This window comes from Pelobates fuscus, chromosome 6, assembly GCF_036172605.1.
Source record: "Pelobates fuscus isolate aPelFus1 chromosome 6, aPelFus1.pri, whole genome shotgun sequence".
Lineage (NCBI taxonomy): Eukaryota > Metazoa > Chordata > Amphibia > Anura > Pelobatidae > Pelobates > Pelobates fuscus.
Genome location: NC_086322.1, coordinates 273,379,422 through 273,401,822, shown reverse-complemented (window position 1 = coordinate 273,401,822; position 22,401 = coordinate 273,379,422). Strand labels below are relative to the sequence as shown.

At 44.8% G+C, this 22,401-nt stretch overlaps 1 protein-coding gene across 4 annotated transcripts in view; it reads right to left on the bottom strand.

Annotated features, from left to right (window-relative positions):
• Nucleotides 1–22,401, bottom strand: part of SLC12A5 (solute carrier family 12 member 5) — a 112,048-nt gene that overhangs the window by 68,808 nt on the left and 20,839 nt on the right. For 3 of the 4 annotated variants that reach the window (XM_063459168.1, XM_063459167.1, XM_063459169.1), the window contains exons 5-7: nt 8,943–8,997; nt 7,188–7,318; nt 5,541–5,782 (exon numbers count right to left, since the gene is read on the bottom strand). In XM_063459168.1, the coding sequence (XP_063315238.1) occupies nt 5,541–5,782; nt 7,188–7,318; nt 8,943–8,997 (428 nt within the window). The remainder of the gene's footprint in view (nt 1–5,540; nt 5,783–7,187; nt 7,319–8,942; nt 8,998–22,401) is intronic. The other variant, XM_063459170.1, reaches the window with a different exon arrangement.

Below are 22,401 nucleotides of genomic sequence, written 5' to 3'. Positions count from 1 at the left end.
ACTTCAACATTGCCCTAGACCCTAAATGGGACACGTCCACGGGCACATCCCACATACCCGTACAACACCTGAACACGCTCAAGCGCCTCATATCCAAATACACACTAGTAGACAGTTGGAGAGCACACCACCCAGACGAGAGGGACTATACGTTCTATTCCCACCCACACAATTCGTATACCAGAATAGATTATTTCTTTATGACCCAATACCATCTCCCACTCGCCCTACGAGTAGAACACGGCACGGCCACCTGGTCGGACCATGCCCCCGTGACACTCACGATAAAATCACCACTCTACAGACCCAAAGTCTCTAAGTGGCGACTCAACGAACACTTGCTCTCCGTACCGGAGGTAAAGGCGGAAATCGACACGGCTCTCCGTGACTATTTTGCCACAAACACCCCATCCCAAACATCCCCGACGATCATGTGGGAAGCACACAAGAGTGTGATCCGGGGCCACTTTATTCAAAAAAGCGCTAAACTAAAGAGACAAAGGGAGGCAGCCATGGCAGACACTCTGACAAAAATTAGGGAGATCGATAACCTGAACAAAGTCAACCAGACGCCCGAATCGCAAAGTCAACTACTCACACTACGCAGGGACCTGACCAAGATGATCCAGACAAAATATCACAGAGATGCGCTGCGACATACCGCCTTTTTCGCACTACATGGCAACAAAAGTGGTAGGTTACTGGCACGGATGTTAGCCAAACGCAGACAACAGACGTACATTGACCGCATACGGGATGATAAGAACACATTACACAGACTACCTTGCAAGATACAGGAAACAATCAGGGCATACTACGCTAACCTATACGCACTACACGGGCCACACACACACCAGGCAGACACAAGATTGACGGACTCCATCGATGCATACCTGACACTCCACTCGACGCCTAAGATAGACAGGGATACGGCTGACTTACTAGACAGGGAAATAACATTAGACGAACTGACCACAGCAGTGAAACAGACGAAAACGGGCAAAAGCCCGGGCCCAGATGGCTTACCACTATGCTATTACAAGACGTACGCTGACATACTATATGCCCCACTCATATTGACGTTTAACGCCATAAAAGAGGATCACCCACTCCCCAAGCAATCCCTGGCAGCGCACATCACTATTATCCCAAAGGAAGGAAAGGATAGGGAACACTGCGGAAGCTACCGCCCTATTTCCCTAATAAACAGCGACCTCAAACTCTTGACTAAGATACTAGCGAATAGACTACAATCACACATACCCACTCTGATACACCCGGACCAGGTGGGGTTTGTACATGGGAGGGAGGCGCGAGAAAACACCATGCGCACCCTCACATTGATGCATACGGGCGCGCGCACTGCCGGTGGCCTTCTCCTGCTATCCACGGACGCGGAGAAGGCCTTCGACAGGGTGGACTGGAAATACTTATTCCGGACCCTCGCCCACATAGGCCTGGGAACGGGCATCAGAGGCTGGATAGAAGCTCTGTATGCGCAACCATCCGCGCAAGTGATTGTAAATGGAGCCCCTTCGGAACCATTCGATATATTAAATGGTACGCGCCAGGGATGCCCCCTGTCACCGATCCTCTTCGTCCTAGCCCTGGAACCACTACTGGTGGCCATTAGAAACAATCCGGACATAACGGGGATGAGGACAGGACCGATCCACCACAAGGTTGCGGCATATGCCGACGACCTACTATTCTACGTGACTAATCCCGAAATTTCACTCCCAAATATACTCAAAACATTGCAGGAATACGGGCGACTTTCTAATCTAAAAATCAATCTGAACAAATCATTCATACTGAACGTAAGCATCCCTGACCGAAGGGCGGAAGCCCTACGCCAACACCACTCGATCCAATGGGCGACTCAGAAGCTAAAATACTTAGGAGTTTGGTTGACTAGGAAGGCAGGGGATCTATTTAAAGTAAACTTTACTGACTTACTAACGAAAATGAGCACAGAGATGCAGGAATGGGCGCACCCCCATATATCATGGTTAGGCCGCATTCAGGTGGTAAAGATGAATTTCCTACCGCGCCTGCTCTACCTGTTTCAAGCAATCCCAATACAGATCCCACGCACATACTTCGCCACACTACGCACAGCCATAATTCAATACGTGTGGAATGGGAAAAAACCTAGGGTCAACCATGCCCTCCTAACGCAGCCAAAGGACAGAGGTGGGCTGGCATTGCCGGACTTCACCCTGTACTACAGGGCATGCCACTTTCTACGGATAGTGGAATGGACCAAGACAGGTACACAAAAATTATGGAAACAGGTGGAGGAACATGAGGCGGGAATCCCGATCGCAGTGCTGCCGTGGCTGCCACCTGACATACCGACAGGGCACACAACACACTCCCCATACACAAAAGCGACTCTATGGGAATGGAACCATGCCAAAGGGAAACACGGTCTCACTACCTATCCCACCCCCCTACTACCTCTCACTTATAACCCCGACTTCCCCCCCGGAACAGACCCAAGAGCGTTCAAGGACTTAATCCAAGATCCTCTACCCAGACTCATACACGTACTTACACCTAGAGGCCCCAAGACCATAGATGACTTACGGGGACAGTTGGAACACACCTTCTTGACACACCTCAAATACAGACAAATAAGGAGCTACATAACCTCCCTCCCTCAGGGTCCCATACTTACAAGGGCAACCACCACTTTTGAGAATCTCTGCATGGACCCCCACCCATTGACACATGGAATATCTGTCTTATACACCCTGCTACTAACACATACGCCAGTAGAACAACCACGATTTATGGGGAAATGGGAGGCAACACTAGGCCACACAATAGATAAAGATGACTGGGAAAAAATTTGCTACCTCACACACCACTGTTCAAGCTTTAGCAAAACACAGGAAACGGCGTACAAGCTATTGACCCACTGGTACTACACTCCCGCAACACTACACACACGAATCCCGACACAATCCCCACTATGCTGGAGATGCGAAAAAGAACAGGGCACCCTCCTGCATATATGGTGGGAATGCGAAAAGATTACCTCTTACTGGAAAACCATACACCAAATCATTTGCCAATACACAGACGACCCGCCACCTTTCACCCCGGCAGCAATGCTGCTACATCACACACAGATCGCTAAGAACGCATACAAAAGATCGCTCACTATCCGCATTCTAAATGTAGCCAAGGCACTGATACCTCAGTTCTGGAAGCAACCAGTCACTCCTCCCCTTAGGATATGGTTCACACGAATGGAGGAACTCAGATCCCTTGAGGAACTCCATAACACAGCAAATGACACCTTCCAAAAATACCTCAATACATGGACACACTGGATACTAAAATCTACCACACCAGATTTCCAAGAGATGATTATATCTCTACCAGACTCTTAACATGTAACGGCCGTACGAATACTGACCGCAGGAGGGAAAGAATCCCCAACACAGGGATACCCCACCACTACCCCAAAACGCTGAGACCGGGACCCCGACCCCCGCCTAGATAGAAGGGTGAGAACCCATATACATAATGACCCCACACATAATACCAAAAAAAAAAAAGGATTAAACTTGGGACGTCCTCAAGTCAGAGGGGACACACAGTAAGGAGGGGATAGGACACACATACGGCAGGTAAATCAGACCTCTGCCATAGCAGAGAATAGGAGACACATAACTCCAACCTAGGAAGAGAAACGAAACACGTAAGAAACGAATACCAAAAATCAGGGCCTCGGAACGGAGGAAACTTGGACACCGGCAGTCTCAGGATCCGCCACACGCTACATTTCAGATAAGGACCAAACAACACAGATACACACACACACACACGGACACAACACATAGGACAGGAGATACACCGACTAATAAGGGTAAATGCGTTAATCGATTTAAGAAGTTGAGACAAATCAGGGCCGAGAATACGGAGCATACACACTCTAAAGCTCTAAAGTGAACCAAATGTTGTAAAAGTTAATATGTATTTCATAAAGGGTCCTGCGAGTCCCTATTACACAGAGGCGCATGTGCCCTTGAAATATTCTGAATTTATGCAACCGTTGATACTGCCTATTGAAAATCTTTTTGGAGACCTGCGAGTCTCGACACGCAACTTAACATATGCTGAAATTTTTTTCGAAAATAATAAAAATCATATTTACAAAAAAAAAAAAAAATTTTCTTTCAAATGCATTTCAAAGATTTAGCAATTGACAACACAATCCAGTTCAGCCCCAGCACAAATTAAATTGGAGGAGGACAAGGAATCCTAATTTCTGTTTCTCCACCACCGTACAACTATATTCAATTATAAAAAGTGCAAAGCTCTTGATGATTGAAAGGGAGACAAGATGGAGCCACTCCAGAATAGAGCTAAAGAAAGGGTGATAGATTTATACACTTAAGGGACAAATGTCACTTCAAAAATATTTTGATTATAGTTATCCTTTAATCAAATATTAAAAGTAAATATTTTTTTAAAATAAAGTATATGTTAAAACCAATATTAAAAAAGCTCATCCTCGCCTTTAGTATATGACAGGATCCTTCTGCCATATTTGTGCACCTTGGATCAGACAGTGTTTGAACACATACAGTTAGTCTCTATGGTCTTCCCTTCTTCTGTGGAGGGAGTGAAGCCGGGAAGACCATAGAGACTAACTCTTAGTGTTCGAAGACTGTCTGACCCAAAGGAGCATGAATATGGCAGAAGGATCCTGTAGGGATGAGTGTTTCTCAGTTATTAAAATATACTTCATTTGCACACACAAAAAAAATTAAATGAATTTCCTTTCGAAACTTAATGAAAGTATTATTACATTAAAATATTTTTGAGGTGACAGTTTTCCTTTAATTTTATTTGACAGACCTCACAAAAAAACAACAGATTTGTCAAATATAGGGAGATTTATAAGCAAAATATAAAAAATGAAAGAATGAAATGTTTCTCCTGAAAACAATGTTTTACATATTTACTTTAGTATTAGAGCTTATCAGACCCTAAAGCATATCTGTCTTCAAACTACAGTTTTTTTGTTTGTTTCTCCTACGTGCTACATCCCACTCCCATCTTAGACTATCACCTCTCATTCCGCTACCCTCACCTCCCTTAAAAATTTATTTTTGTTTTTTTACTTTCCTCTTTTTTTATCCTACATCTTCCAATCATTTCTCCACAAATTCAGATCAGCCAAGGCATACCACAAACCAACATTTCTATTTCCTTACAACTATGCTCGTACTGTGACTGTAACCACAAGTTAATTAATAATGATTTAGATGTGAACCAAGTTATGACTTTGAGAACTATAAGCTGGGTAAATGTAGCAGTAAAAGACTGTCTTGTCAATGAAAAAAAAATCTTATCTAGTCTACGATATATCGAAATACTGATTTCCAATACATTTTCCTGCCTCACTTGTATTGTGCTTCCATTTTCTCTTACACAAAAGTTGTAAATTTGAAAATATTTTACTTAAACTAAAAACAGGCATAAGGTACAAAAAAAGGAAAAATAACCAAGGAACTTACGGGAAGTCTGGTGGGTCGAATGCAGTCTTGATTACTCCAGCGTATATCGACAAGATTGATAGGATCACGCAGCCAAGGAAAACCAACGCAAACTTGTTAACGTACTTCACTCCCACAAACACCACAACGGCCATGCAGGTAAGTACACACGTGCCGTACACACGCATGTTATTGAGTAGAACTGCAGGCTCCTCGCTGGCTTCCTTTGCTTTAAAGATAGCCATGTTGGGGAAGAGATAGGTCTAGTAGAGAAGAAGGCATCTGTTGGATCATCTGAGTTGTGGCTCATTTAAAGGTACACTCTAAGCACCAGAATAGCTAATTACCTAATTATGTGGTTTTGGTATATAGATTATGCCCCTGCAGTCTCACTGCTCAATTCTCTGACATTTAGGAGTTACATTGCCTTTTTTTCTGTTTATACAGCCCTAGCCACATCTCCCCTGGCTGTGACAAACAGCCAAGATGACAAAATTGTTTCAGTTTTAATCATATCTTAAAGCACAGTGTGTTAACTTTAAAAGTTCTTATCTTCTGCTCTGTTCATGAAACTTTAATCAGACATATGAGGCTCCTGCTAGCAGGCAATTGCAAGTGATATATAAAACAACATCTAAATTAAACACACTGTGTAATAAGGGAAGCAAAAACTCCTTTTTCAGGAAGTGCGTAGGTTTTGTGAGTCTCAGTAGGAGGACGTGTGGCTAGGGTGCACAAACATTGATTTAACTCCTAAGTGGCAGAGAAATAAGCAGCAAGGTTGCATAGGCACTATATATACACACCAAAACCACTTACTGAAGCTAAAGTTGTTTTGGTTCTTAGAGTGTCCCTTTAACTTTCTAGTAAACAGGTAACTTATCAATTAACACATTTCTACTTTTAATTGTAAGAAACTATTAATGTGTATTTTGTGTTAAAATAATTGCAGACAATTTATGTTCAATTAAGAATGTTTAGATACATTGAAATATATGTATAAGTCATAGAACATAGAACATTTACATATATATTTAAATAGTGTGCGTTTTATTTCACACACAAAAAATAATACTTTATGTGCAAAGGCATTGTACTAATTATGTAATTAAAAAATATAACACAACTTGTGTTAAAACATTTATCATTTATGCCAGAGTGATGTCAGATAATCAGGATTATCAACCAAACATTAAAATATCTGGAAGTGACGAGGGAATTTGTAACTTTATAACCTTATTCTAAAATAACTGATCTGTATGAATTGCAGAACTGTAAAAAATCCAGTTAAGTAAATAAAAATAAAAATAAAAATAAAAATTCCAGTTAAGTAAATAAAAATAAAAATAAAAATAAAAATTCCAGTTAAGTAAATAAACCTTCGGTTATAAGACCCCGTTTAAGTTTAACCATTTGTTTTTTTTTAATAAAGTAAATTATATTTTAGAATACATTTTAAAATTATAGCGGCACAGGTATTGCCAGGGAAAAAAAAACCATCAGGTGCAGAAATGAAAGATTCTGAATAGTATACACAAATATCCTTTATGGTGGTATATTAGATCATTAAGCCAGTTAATTATAGTTTTATTTATTTATATAAGTATACATATATTCCATTTAAAAAAAAAAAAAGTACAGTACAACAAGAGGTTAATTGGTACTCACTATTAAGATCTCGATGGTTCCAAGAATGTACATAGCTCCTGCAAATGTGGTCCCCAGGTAAAAGCAAAGTCCAACGGCTCCTCCGAACTCCGGTCCCAGTGAGCGAGAGATCATGTAATACGAACCACCGGCTACAGAGAGACAGATGTCTCAGTGGACCTCACAGCAATATGCACTCAGTGACTCTGATCAACACTGCACCTTATAACACTGCACTGCACATCATACCAGTGCACTGCTCAGTTTACCAATGCACTGCAGCCTAATACCACTACACCCACGTATTGGTGCACCCAATACTTTAGATCTCATACTCTGGGCGGCATTGTGGGTCAGAGCTGCTATAAGGCAGACAGTACATTCTAACTGAACTATGCATACATTCTGATTGCACATTTTTGTAGATGACCTATATTATCTCTCCAGCAAGCAGTGCTGAATAGAAAGGGACAGTCCAAGTTTGATAACCACTACAGCATGGTTTAGTGGTTATGGTGCCAGGAGTGTCCTGACCTCCTCCACTGTAAGTAGTCAAACTCTTTTAGAATGGATGACATTGTCTACTGGGAAGAGCCCCCATCTTCATTATTTACAACATAAAGCTCCTAATTAGGAGCTTCCATTAGGTCTTCTGAGCAAAGTTCTACGATGCGAGACTAGCTCATTGGTTGAGAGTATAAGCTGATCGCTCTTAGCCAATGAGCTATCTTCTGTCTCTCAGTCAGATATAGTGGAGGTGCAGTGGAACTATTCTAAAATTGTTTGACTACTTACGACTGGAGGGGAGTCCAGGGCACTCTTGGCACCATAACCACTACATACCGCTGTAGTGGTTATGTTGCTTGGTATGTTCCATTATTTATAAGGCATCCCTAGATTTTATGGCCTGAACATGACATCCGTTCCTTGGAATGAAACACATTTTCTTTCTACGTTTTAGCAATTCATGTGTTTCTACGTTTTAGCAATTAATGTGTTTAGACTAAACCCTAACCCAGTCCATTTATCTAGTAGTACATATTGGCGGTTATGGGTGATAAGAACTTTTTTTTAAGTAGAGAAATCATCACCGACACCAGTGGACTGTTCCCATTTACAACTCCATTTTTACATAACCCCCATTATGTTATAGATGAGTTATCTTATTTCATATATTAACATATTAACCTGTCTCCATAGTTAGGGTAGGGCAGCAAGGCTAGCTTATGCACCAATTCTTACCCAATATATATTTACCCAACATTATATACAGTGCATCAGTGAACAGTAGACTATAGTATGGTACATTTCATTTCAAGATGCAGACTCTATTATTTTCTACGTTTTTCAACATCTGTGTCCTACACAACTGTGGTGCATACCCATCATCCTAGACCAGGGGTAGGCAACTTTCAGTACTCCAGATGTTATGGACTGCATCTCCCATGATGCTTTGCCAGCATTATGGCTGTACGAGCATTATAGGAGATGTAGTCCACATCATCTGGAGTGCCAAAGGTTGCCTACCCCCTGCCCTAGAACCCCCCCCCCCTTTGTTAGCTACCCCACGGTGGTACATTAAACCGGTGTCAGACTGATGCGTAGTTAACCACCTTGCACAGCGTCTGCATTTGGTTTAAAGTCTCCGGTAAACCCCCACACAGCAACACACTGCTTCTGCATCCAGCAGCATTGCCAATGCTTACCCCCTCCCGCTTCCTCCCATGCATTGTATCTCCATTTGTTTTTTTGTTTTTCATCTGAAATTCCCCCTACCTGGCACAACTCCATTGGTAGCGATGGCGCTCATTGAGATAGCAGTCAGCATGGTCTGCAGAGCAAACACAGGGAGGCGCCATGAGCCTGTACCCAATGCATAATGGGAGGGAGATGATGGCAGGAGCAGTGCATCATAGGGTGGGGGGAGAGACATGAGACGCAATGCATCATGGGAAGATATTTGAAGCAGTGCACCATGATAAAAAGAATTTGTCTCAGGTACAGCTTGGCAGGGTGAAGATGTCAGACGCAGTGCAATGTGGGAGAAATATTTTTGGTTCAGTGCATAGTAGGAGTAAATGATATCAAACGCGGGTCACAATTGGAGGATATGATATTGGATGCAGTGCACACCAATGGGAAATGTAATAACAGATGCAGTGCGTACTCAGGTAACACTATCCGAGATGCAGTGCACAGTCAGACAATGCTATCCGAGATGCAGTGCACACTCAAAACAATGGGAGCTGAAGTACCGTCCACACTCAGATGCTGAGATCAGATGAAGCACGCACTCGATGTCATCTGAGAGGTGGAGCACACTTAGAGGTTATGGTATCAAATGCGTTGCACACTCAGACAATGTGGTATCAGGTGCAGTGCACACTGAGGGGGTATGATATCAGATACAGCGCACAATCAAGGGGGCATGATTCGAGATGCAGGGAACGTCAAAAAAAAAAAAAAGGTATGATATCAGATGCAGTGCACAATCGCTATAGCAAACGCTATATTAAACAGTCACAAGCTAATATTTCAGACATGGTGGGAGGACGTTCTACCCGGCACAGTCAGACGTAATTGGAGGATGTCAGACACAGTCTGTCAGTGTATTATGGAACAGTCAGTAGATGGCCTTTTCTCTACATGCAATTGGCAGCAATTATTTAACTTTTTTGGGAAATTATAATCCTTAAAGGGACAGACTCACGTAAAAGTGAAAACAAATCCTAATCACAAACACATTACTTTGTATAAAGAATTAGAACTAGAATGGTATATCGAAGCACGGAACTATTTAAAAGGAACAGTAAAGTAAGAATAAATAAAAACATTGCTTAATGTAGTGTTCAAATTAAAACTCTCCGTTGAGAAGGTTCTGAAATTCCTAGCCTAAGAGATATATAATTTTACTGCGAGTAAATTAGTAGGGAATTAAAACAAATTGTTCTTTTCCAATTTAGCTTCTCATTTATAGATATATGTTATTAAAGAGATAAGCATATCCCTGGCTAGTGAATAAAGATTTCCCAATAAACGTCGGAGGGAAAACTGCCATTTATTAAGTGCCCAGAATAATGGAGTGCTCTAAGCACCATAACCACTACAGCCAACCCATTTTAAGAATCAATGTTATACTAAGAGTGCAAGATTAAAGGAACATGTCAAGCACCATAATCACTACAGTGCACCATGGTGGTTATGGTGTTTGGAGTAGTACTTTAACAAAGTTCTCCCTGCCTATCACTGTAAGCCATATTCAGGAATGTTTTTGCAGAAGGTTACATCTGTATTAGGAAAGAGGTAGGTGATAAGTCAGACTCTAGGACAGGGATAGGCAACCTTCGGCACTCCAGATGTTGTGGACTACATCCCCCATAATGCTCTTACACACATAATGCTGGCAAGGCACCATGGGAGGTGTAGTCCGAAACATCTGCCGTGCCAAAGGTTGCCTATGCCTGGTCTAGGAGCCAGGGATCTGCCACAATTCTTGTGAAACCACTCCAATATGGTTTCACACAAACTGGGGAACAATGCTCATAGACTCTTTGCACCACAACCAGTACAATGAGCTATAGAGATTATTGTGCTGAGAGTGTTCTTTATTTGCATCTGTGTAATAATAATAATAATAATAATATCCAGGCTTTCATCTGATTCAGCACTTTGCAATACAAAGCTGTTTTACAAATTAGTATGCTGTCTATTTTTCACTGTGTTTTGAGTAGGAGTGTCTAACTATTTGTTTTAGACAGCCAAACTGTACACTGAAGTAGGAATGGAGGGTCGAATGTATAAACTTTCTTCATACGCACACACACACACAAACAAACAAACATGAAACAACAGACAGTAGGCACAAACCTATTACTTCGTATAATTAGATAAATGTAATTTACTACTCTTTCTTACAGCAACGAAAAAGGGGGGTGAGGAGTGTAAGTAGGGTGTTCCTGTATGTGTGCAATGTCAGTATGTGTGTATATGAGTGTTCGTGTATTTGTGCAATGTCAGTTTGTTTCTGTGCATATGCATTTGAATATATGTATGTTGATGTTACTTTGTTTGTACATGCACTGTCAGTTTGTGGGTAAGGTGATGCCTCAGTGTTTGTGAAAAGTCAGTTTGTGTGTATATTGGTATTCCTGTGTTTGTGCAATGTCAGTATGTGTGTGTGTATTAGTATTCCTGTGTTTGTGCAATGTCAATATGTGGGTATATTGGTATTCCTGTTTGTGCAATGTCAGTACGTGTTCCTGTGTTTGTGTCTATGCGTATGCACTGTGAATATATGTGTATGTTGATGTTACCTTGTTTGCACATGCACTGTCAGTATGTGGGTAAGAAGGTGTCCCTGTGTTTGTGCAATGTCAGTATGTGTGTGTGTATCTGTATTCCTGTGTTTATACAATGCCAGTATGTGTGTATATTGGTATTCCTGTTTGTGCAATGTCAGTACGTGTTCCTGTGTTTGTGTTTGTGTCTATGCGTATGCACTGTGAATATATGTACATGTTACTTTGTTTGTACATACACTGTCAGTATGTGGGTAAGAAGGTGTCCCTGTGTTTGTGTAACGTCAGCGTGTGTGTATATTAGTATTCCTGTTTGTGCAATGTCAGTATGTGTGTGTATACTGGTTTTCCTGTGTTTTTGCTATGTCAGTATGTGTGTATATTGGTATTCCTGTTTGTGCATTGTCAGTATGTGTGTGTATTGGTATTCCTGTGTTTTTGCAATGTCAGTATGTGTGTATATTGGTGTTCCTGTGTTTGTGCAATGTAAGTATGTGTGTGTACTGGTGTTCCGATGTTTGTGCAATGTCAGTAAGTGTGTTTATTGGTGTGCATGTTGGTGTTCCTATATGTATGCAGTGTCAGTATGTATGTATGCTACAGGTCCTTAGTATGCGATGTTAATATCTATGTTGGTGATCTTGTGTATGCAATATCAGCATGTGTGTATATCTGTGTGTGCAGTGTACGTTATCTCTCCCCAGTTTCATAACTCTCTCCAACCTCTAACATTATCTCTCCCCACACCCCGACATATCTCTGCAAAGCCTAGCCAAGCTATCATAGAGGCACTTCCCCGTCCTGTGCAGCCTTAAGCCCTGTGGGACTGGCAGCTGGGTTCTGAGTGTGGGGGGACATGTAGTAACATCGAATCTCCGCCTCTGTTTCTGAAGCCCATGGAACAGCGGAGTCAGGGGAGTGGGCCTTGACAGAGCCAGGGAGTAGGCAGGGGAGTTACTAGTTAAAGGGGTGTGTTTAGCTGGGAAAGGGGTTGGAGGAATATGGGGTATATTAAGCAGCCATTTTAGAGTAGTGGACATTTTAACAGAACCCTCACTTACCTGTTAATTGTTATCTTCTTTCTTTCAGGTCATGGCTTCGCTGGAGGAGATCCTGGAAGGAGTGAGAGCAGCTGTGCGAGACAGAGGAATGGCCTGGCTTCATGAGCAACTGGGGGCTCCAGGTCCCCCCCCCCCCACCCTCTGCGGTGGCTGAACGGCGTCCTGTGAGGAGGGCGAGACCGCCCCAGCGGCTGAGCCCAGGCGAGGAGCCCGAAGTCGGCAGACGGAGGAGCCCGTCGGCGGTGGCTGGAGGGGCCCTGGAGGTGGTCGCGGGCCGAAGCGGAGCGGAGGAAAGTGGCCGGCACCGTCTGTTCGACGCGGTGCCTGTCGGGCGCGGGAGCAGCCAGGCCATGGCCTGCCACGCTGTGCGCGCCCCGCCGGAAGGCGGCCGGCAGGGCGGCCATGGCGGAGGCCGGGAGCTCAAGCGGAAGAGAAGGAGGGAGCAGAAACAGGATGCGGCCCGGTGCTGGGGCCGGGCAGCATGAGGATGGCAGGGAGGAGGACTCTAGAGAACAGGCTGTCCCCCTGCTGGCAGGGGGGGCCTCTGGGACCGGGGACGCACCGGGGGCGGCCAATAGTGGGGCCGGGAACAGCACTATGGGCACAGACGGCGGGTCCACCCAGCCAGGTATCCCTGGGCAAGCAGGGCCCACGGCTGTGGGGGACTTTGGGCACCAGGAACGGCAGGTGCAATCCCCTATTAACATGGCGGCCCAAAGGAGGCCAGGTGCAGCGCACAGGGACCGGTCACAGGGGTCAGCCTGGGGCATGGATGAAAGAGGGGTTAGGAGAGGGCGGGAGGGCCGCAGGGGCAGCTCCCAGGGGCAGCTGGATTATACCCACGACCCTAGAACGCATCTCAGCAGGGATCAGCGCGGCTACAGTGCCAGGCGTGACAGGAGGCAAACGGAAGGGTGGAGTGTCAGAGAGAGGAGCCGGTCAACAAGCAGGCGTTGTAGGTGGAGGTCAGTTTCCGGGGAAAGGAGGAGGAGGGAGCGGCGCAGTGCGTCTGGGTCCTCAGGCAGGAGCTCGCCAGGTCAGCAGCGCAGCGCATACGGCTGGGAGGGCCAGGCAGTGGGACGGGACACGGTTAGGAACAATGGTCGAGAGCGTAAGGAGGAAGGGCGGGTATGTGAGCATGCGGATAGACTACTCAGGTGTCGTTCTCTTTACAGGTCACGGAGCACTACACCTACGGTCCCGAGGCGGGTCCAGGCTGACAGGAGTCGGCGCCTATTGGATGCTCCGGAGCCAGGCATGGCGGACGGAAGGGAGACGACCCCATGGCCCTCCGCGGCCCATGTCTCAGGCGGTGAGTCAACCAATGCACCACACACAGGAACACTGTTGAGCTGTTTAAAATCCTTTTTAGACTCATGGGCGGGCGGGCGGGCGGGGAAGTATCCTCACCACAGTTTGGGAGAGTGTGGGCGTGTGAGAAGGGACATGGGTCGTCGGTTAGGGCAGATGGACCGGCGCAGGGTGGCGATCTTGGGTTATCAGTATCTGAATCAGGAAAGGGGCCGGGGGAAAAAGCTGATGCGGGTGGGGAGATTCCTGAAGCAGCGTGTCAAAACGTGCATGTGTCTTTTGCAGGCCCCTTAGGTTGTCATTTGAAGTTGGAAGTCAAGGAGAAGATTTGGAAGGGAGAATATGTGGAGGTTTTTTCCCTCCTCCCGCTGGAAGAGTTTCTGGACTTGAAGGAGGAGGACAAAAAGGAGGAGAAGAAGGAAGAGGAGGAGAAGAAACGTAGATATCGAAAGATTCCCAAGACATTCGGGAATTGGCTACGGGCTTTTTGTATCCTGGCCAGGGTGATAGGGGAAAAGTCGCCTGATCGATGCTCACAACTCTTCTGCTATCTTGATGGGATTGGGGACGCGTACCGGACGTACGGAGGTGTAGCATGGTGGAGATACGACGAGCAATTCCGCCAACGGTTAGCAGCGAATCCCAGCATGAGGTGGGACCAAATGGACCTACCCCTTTGGATGCGGCTCATGATGGCGCAGAAGGCTGCGCCCTTTCACGGGACGGCCGGTGCGGTACCTGGGGGACCAGCATCGGCCGGGCAAAAGAAGGGCTTCTGCTGGCTCTTCAATGAGGACCAATGCAAGTGGGGGACGTCGTGCAGGTTTAAACACGAATGCTCCGGTTGTGGAGGGGCCCATGGAGCCAGCCGGTGTTTCAAGAGAGGTAAGTCTGCACCCGGAGCTAGCGCTGGGGGCAACCCCGGTGAAGGTAGGCGAGATGCTATCGTGGCTAAAGCGGTACGTTAACCGACAGGACGCAGAGTTTTTATGGAGAGGTTTTACGGAGGGGTTTACTATACCGTTTCAGGGTAGGGGCTTGGGGAGGATGTGTGCTAACCTCAAATCTGTTAGGGAGCACCCAGAGGTAGTGCGGGAAAAGCTGCAGAAGGAAGTGCAGCTGGGTAGGATGGCGGGGCCTTATGCGGCCCCGCCGTTGACGGACTTGAGGGTGTCCCCGCTGGGGGTGGTCCCCAAGAAGGAAGCGGGCAAGTTCCGTTTGATCCATCATTTATCATACCCAAAAGGGGCTTCAGTAAATGATGACATTGATGCGGCCCTGTGCTCCGTCTCGTATGCATCATTCGACCACGCGGTCGAGTTGGTTCGGAGATCAGGGCGAGGGGCGTTAATGGCGAATGTGGACGTGGAAGCAGCCTTCAGGCTGCTTCCTATTCATCCGGACTGTCACCACTTGTTAGGGTGTTTTTTCGAGGGAAACTTTTTCGTTGATTTATGTCTGCCCATGGGTTGCTCCATTTCCTGTTCGTATTTTGAGAAGTTCAGCACATTTTTAGAGTGGGTGGTACATTGGGAAACTGGTGGGGGAACAGTGGTCCATTACCTGGACGACTTCTTGTGTGTGGGTCCGGCAGGATCCGACAGATGCGCCCAGATACTACGAGTTTTCCAGGGGGTAGCACAGAAGTTCGGGATCCCTTTGGCGGAGGATAAGACGGTGGGCCCGACCGGGTGCCTGAGTTTTCTGGAGTTAGAAATCGACTCGGTCCGGGGGGAATGTAGGCTGCCAGCGGAGAAGTTGAGGGTGCTCCGCCAGCGGGTGGGTGAAGTGAAGGGCGCTAGGAAGGTTACCCTGAGGGGACTGCAGTCACTGTTGGGAAGCCTTAACTTCGCTTGTAAGATGATTCCCATGGGGAGGGTTTTTTGTAGACTGCTGGCCAGGGCTACTTGTGGAGTTCGGTTGCCGAGTCACTACATCAGGGTGTCGGTGGGCATGAGAGAGGACTTGGACATTTGGGACCGTTTCCTAAAGGAGTTTAACGGGCGGGTGTTTTTTAGGGGTGCGGCGGCGGTGTCGGGTGACGCCGGGCTGTTTACGGACGCCTCGGGGAGCGTTGGCTTTGGGGCATACTTGGGGGGTAAATGGTGTGCCGAGGTTTGGCCTAAAGTATGGAAGGAGAGCCCCTTGATTAGGAATCTGCCATTTTTTGAGCTTTTTCCCGTGGTAGTGGCGGTGTCGCTGTGGGGCAGGGAGCTCGTGAACAAAAAGGTTATCTTTCACTCCGATAATATGGCAGTGGTACAGGTGATCAATAGTCTCTCGGCGTCGTCACTCCCTGTGGTAAGGTTATTAAGGCATCTAGTTCTCCTGTGTATGTCTTGGAATATTGTTTTCAGGGCTCGACATGTGCCGGGTCTGTTGAATGTTGTTGCTGACGCGCTGTCTCGTTCGCAGTGGGAGCGGTTTCGGGAAGCGGCTCCGGATGCACAGGCGTGGGGGCAGGCGTGCCCAGAGGAGATGTGGCGGCTCGGGACATCGTGCTTGGGCAATACATAAGGAGCTTGTTAGCACCTGGGACATGGGACGCACATACTAAGGTTTGGAACGAATGGGAGGAGATGGTGGGACAGGCAGGAGTGGGTAACTCCGCAGCAGGTAGGTTGGATACATTGTTATGGCTTCTATGTAGGTTAGTGGCGGGAGGGTCGTCCCCATCTAGGGTCACGCGTTATATGTCAGCTCTGGCGTTTCTGTTTAAATTTAATGGGTGGGAGGACCTTACTAAACATTTCTTGGTGAAACAAACCCTGCGGGGCTTCCGGAAAGGGAAGAAGTCAATGGATACGAGGAGGCCAGTGTCTTTTGTTGTCCTTCAGGGGCTGGTAGGATTTTTGAACGATACGTGCGTATCGTCATTCGAGGTAATATTGTTCTCCGTGGCCTTCGTATGGGCTTTCTTCGGGGCTTTTCGCATCGGCGAATTGGTAAGTGCCAATAGGACGGGGAATACGGGGCTCCGGTTTGAGGACTTGGTGGTTGAGCAGGACAAGATTGAGATTCGGTTACGACGCTCGAAGACGGATGTTTTCGGGAAGGGTAAGAAGATGGTCTTGTTCTCTCTGCCGGGGTCCGAAGTGTGTCCAGTGTTGTGTGGGGGCAAGTTTCTGCAAATTCGCCCTAGGGTTAGTGGTTGCTTCCTGATACATGAGGACGGACGGGCGCTGTCGCGCTTTCAATTTTTGCGGGTCTTTCGCATGGGTCTAGTGAAGCTGGGCCTGCAACTCAGGCAATTTGGGACGCACTCATTCCGCATAGGGGCGGCAACTGAGGCGGCTGGGAGATGATCGGATAAAACGGATTGGAATGTGGGAATCCATCCGGTTCCGTTCATATGTGAGGCCGGACAGGTTGGTGTGAAGGGAGCGGGTATGGTTGTGGGACACAGGTACTCTGCTGGATAACTAATGTTGTTTCTTTTCAGGTTTGGTCGCATGGTTGGTGGGTCACTCGTATGTTTATTGGGCACAGAAGAGGGCCGCAGTTCGGAGACGAGGCCCACAACTGGGTTTTCTTCTGGACACGGTGAATCTTCGGTGGTTTGGTTTTCGAGGTTTTAGTTGGCAGAGCATCCGCGGAGAGATTTTCAGGAGGCTATTGGGGGGGGGGGCTTTTTATATTTCCAACAGAAATATGGTGTCTGTAGTTATTGGGGTTTTGGGGTAAACATCGCACCTGCCGAATAACGACTGTGCGCATGTCAAGTACACTGACTCTAGTTGCGTGGGCTTTAATGGACCACTAAAGGCACCCAGACCACTTCATTGAGATAAAGTGGACTAGGTGCAGTGGGCCTCCAGTTTAACCCTGCAATCTAAATTATTGCTGTTTAGTAGAGATGGTGATGATATGATAGCAGGGTTAACACACCTCCTGACAGCCACTAGAGGCACTTTTCTGGGAGAACCGAATCAGACTTAGTTCTTAAACAAAGTCTGCTCCTAGGGATGATTTGATTGGCACAGAGCTGCAATTTGCTAAACATGTGCACTAGCCTCTCAATGCAGTATTCAGATTGGCAAGGCAGAGGCTCTTTTCTTTTTTTAAATGGGGGGGGGTGGAGGGGGGAGGGGGTAACACATATCTAGTTAGTAGGATTCTATAGGGTTAGCAATACATGTTTCCTTTAAGAATGGGTAATTGCACCCCCAATAGTTCAGCCATCCACCCACCGTCAACTTGTATCCCCATGTGATATCATTTGATATCAGCAGTAGTCCTTATTATGTTCTGTAACCCATGACCCTGGCACACCTCAAACCCTTCAAAGAGTTTTTCTTTACCTTACTTTACCGTCACTTTAAAACAGCTGGCATCAGCTAAGAAGGGAACGCGTGGACAATCATTAATTAATTAATCTCAAAGTGATATGGGCTGTCATGCACTCTGCTTTCAATACTGTAAATCTGATGTAAGAACTGACTTCACTGATTGTAACATGAGATGATGTGATGTCATTTCCTGTGTCCAGCTGGTACACATTATTAAACGAGAGATCTACTCATTGTAAAGCGCTTCATCAAAATATTACTTTATAACTATATCATAATAATAACATGAGACGTCAGACAACTGGTATGATACAGTCTGTAGCAAAGGTAAACTACAAGTCACAGGCTGTGGTATGAGACAAAGTCAATGGTATATGAGCAAAACAAGTCACATGGTAACATATCTATCAAAAACATTGCCTGTCACTGCTTTACACCTGAAAATGTTATTTAAAATTCTATGGGGAATTGTAAGAATAATTTTTTCCAAACATACATCCATGGCTGAATCAGTGAAACATTAGTCATTGCATCCTTGATGGTAAATTAATTTTACAGGAGTAGTGATCTCAGATACAAACAGCGAATGTTACAAGCTCAAACAGGGGATGTTATGTCAGACTCAGACAGGAGATTTGATATCAAGCGCAAACATGGAATGATGTCAGATGTAGAAAGGACTTGATGTCAGAAGCAGACAGGGTATGATGTCAGACACAGAAAGAAACTGATGCAGATGCAGACATGGAATGAAGTCAGACGCAGACACGGAGTGATGTCAGACACAGACAGGGAATGATGTTAGACGCAGACAGGGAATGATGTCAGACGCAGACAGGGAATGATGTCAGACGCAGACAGGGTATGATGTCAAACGCAGACAGGGTATGATGTCAAACGCAGACAGGGTATGATGTCAGACGCAGACAGGGTATAATGTCAGACACAGACAGGGTATGATGTCAGGTGTAGACAGGGAATGATGCAGATGCAGACATTGCATGAAGTCAAACTCAGACAGAGAGTGATGTCAGAAACAAGCAGGGAATGATGTCAGACGCAGACAGGGTATGATGTTAGACACAGACAGGGTATGATGTCAAACACAAACAGGATATGATGTCAGATGCAGACAGGGAATGATGCAGACACAGACACGGAGTGATGTCAGACACAGGCAAGGATATGATGTTAGACGCAGACAGGGTATGATGTCAGACGCAGACAGGGCATGATGTTAGACGCAGACAGGGTATGATGTCAGACGCAGACAGGGCATGATGTTAGACGCAGACAGGGTATGATGTCAGACGCAGACAGGGCATGATGTTAGACGCAGACACGGAGTGATGTCAGACACAGACAGGGCATGATGTTAGACGCAGACAGGGTATGATGTCAGACGCAGACAGGGCATGATGTTAGACGCAGACAGGGTATGATGTCAGTTGCAGACAGGGCATGATGTCAAACGCAGACAGGGCATGATGTCAAACGCAGACAGGGATATGATGTCTGACGCAGACAGGACATGATGTCAGATGCAGACAGGAGATGTGATGTCACACCCAGACTGGGTATGATTTTAGAGAAGGGATATGATGTCAGACTGAGACAAGGGAAATAATGACAGACTCAAGTCAGGGATGTGATGTCAACTTGACATATAATATTAGTCAGAAGTGATGTCAGACAGATGGTCTGTCACACATAAGGAAATGGTAAACATGTCAATTTTAAGCATGTGATGTTAGATTAAGTAAAACAAAACAGTAATGAGTATTAATGCATATAATCAGTAGACATTGTAATATGATAATTGTTAATTAAGATCTCATATAAGCTATAATGGGAGGATCTGATGTGAGACAGAGTTAATGGATGCTATGTAGAACAAGATCACAGCATGGTGGACGATGCAACATGACATATCAGGAGAAGACAACCTGCGTGATTCCACATGTTTAGGACTACATCTCCCCTACTGCTTTGCCTGCAGCATTATAGCTGTATGAGCATTGTGGGAGATGTAGTCCACAACATCCAGAGTCACGAAGGTTGCCTACCCCTGTGATATAGAGCATTAGATAAAGCTATGGTAAAAACTCAGGGCATATTATATGTTATTAGCTCAAGGCATGCAATATGGCACTAGTTCCGGACATGTAATATGGCACTAGTTCACAGCATTTCATATAATATGCAATTAACATGAGACATTACCAGTGGATTCAAAATTAAACAAATGTCCCTCAACCCAGGGTTACGAGAATTTCTACAGTTATTACATGTGATAACAATTGTCATAAATGTTCTTAAATTATTTTATTTTTTTCCCTAACAGTTCCTGTATTTTAAACCTGGTGGAAATCACAATAAAATTGATTATATAACTAAAAAAAAATTCACATTACGCTTTGCAAATCTAAAAGATTTTTTTTTCTCTCCTTTAAATAGCACCTTCCTACATTGTTATCACGGCTTTCTAAAACGTGTGTAAGAGGAATCTTATTATGCTATAAGATGATTCTCATCAGCTATTGTCTCCTGCTTCGACTTGCTGTTTTAACACAGTAGGGAGTAGAAGCTTTTTACAGTGATGTCTGAGCTATGAAGGTCTTCCTGAATGATGGTGGGTGGGCAATTTATGCCTCACATTCTCTTTCTGCTGAATGTCTTCCCTACGAGGGGCTTAAAAAGTTTTAAACTTCTGTTTTATAGCGGTGTTTAGACATTTCTATTCTCTTCCATGAGTTTCAGCAACTGTTTTTATTGCACTAGATTCACCATAATCTATTGTTTTCTGTTGCAAAGTTAAATTGCATGGCATAAACTACCGTATGTGAATATATCATTCCGAAATCCTGACTATTCAGTTTTGTTCTTCGACTTCAACATTAACAAATCGTTTCTTTATGGACTTTGTTTTGTGAAAGTACTGTCATTCTAAACAGGATAGGATTTTCCCAAAACTGTTGACACAAAACTTAAACCAAACAATCTTTCAGATTGTCGTTGTGTGCAGGGGCCTTAATATATTCCATCAACAGGGCTAAAAGGCCTATTCGTCTTCTTTCAAAGGAAGCTTGAACGGATCAGGGAGCACATCTTTAGTATTATACCGTTCGAGAACAAACTGGGTCTCCACGTGATGACACTATTTCCAACTCTAGTGTGGAAGTCTGATTGAAGTGGTGCACATAATTAAAATGTGTTAACTCATGTTCTGTGAACTTGTGTGGCATAATAGTTCGCAACACTGAGCGGTCGTTGCTCCTAACCACTTGACCAGACAAATTTGTTGGAAGGATTGTATCCTACGAAGGAGACATGGACATCACTGATGTGCAGTGAGGATCAATTTACTGGAGATGTTTGGCTGTGACCATGTGATTGATATTATGCACTTGTGTCCATATGCTTCTGGCCACATAGTGTGATAGTGTTATTCAGTAGAGTCTTATTGTACATTGAATGGCCATTTTCATTTATTTGTGTTTTTATAAGATGTGAAGTTAATGTATATCTGGATGAAGCAAACAAAAATTTATTTTTTTATTTTTCTACTTCTCCAATTGTTTTATTTGGATTTAAATCAGAAGCTTTTCTGAAGATACACAGAAAGCATTTGAAGTTAATAACCTAATTGTCCTCAATCCTGCTCATGACCTAATTTGTAGCGCACTGCCACAAACTCTGCATGTGAGTGAGTGAATGGTGGTAAAAAATATGGGTGAAATTGATATTGTTAATATTGAAGTGCAATGTCCACATTGGCATTTTTTGTCAAGCGGGGTCAAGGCTGCAAAACAGTGCCTTCACTAAGTACCCGCAGCCTAATGACACCACAACCACTATATTGGCATGCAGTGTACATGGTGTCTAGACAGCCCCTTTAAAGTATTTTAGTTTACTTTTAAAACATACCTTGGGGTGTAGTTGCTAGGAATATAAAATGTAGCATAGTTGAGCCTACTGAGTAGAATCTAACCTGGAGTCCTAAGGTTTATGTTGGAACTACATCTGAGGACTAACTGAACAATTGTCATTACAAGTGATAACAGATACCAAATTAAACCCTCTGTCAAATTATGAGTGAAAAAACAAGCATACAAAGTAATGTGCATTGCAGGATGGATATACTGAACTGTGAACCTAATTTACTCATGTTCTGACAATACTAATGTAATATGGTATTGATACAGTACTGTGAAAGGGAAAGAAAGCCTTAATTGTGACATGTCATTGCGTTGATGTTTTACAATAGTGCTGTGGG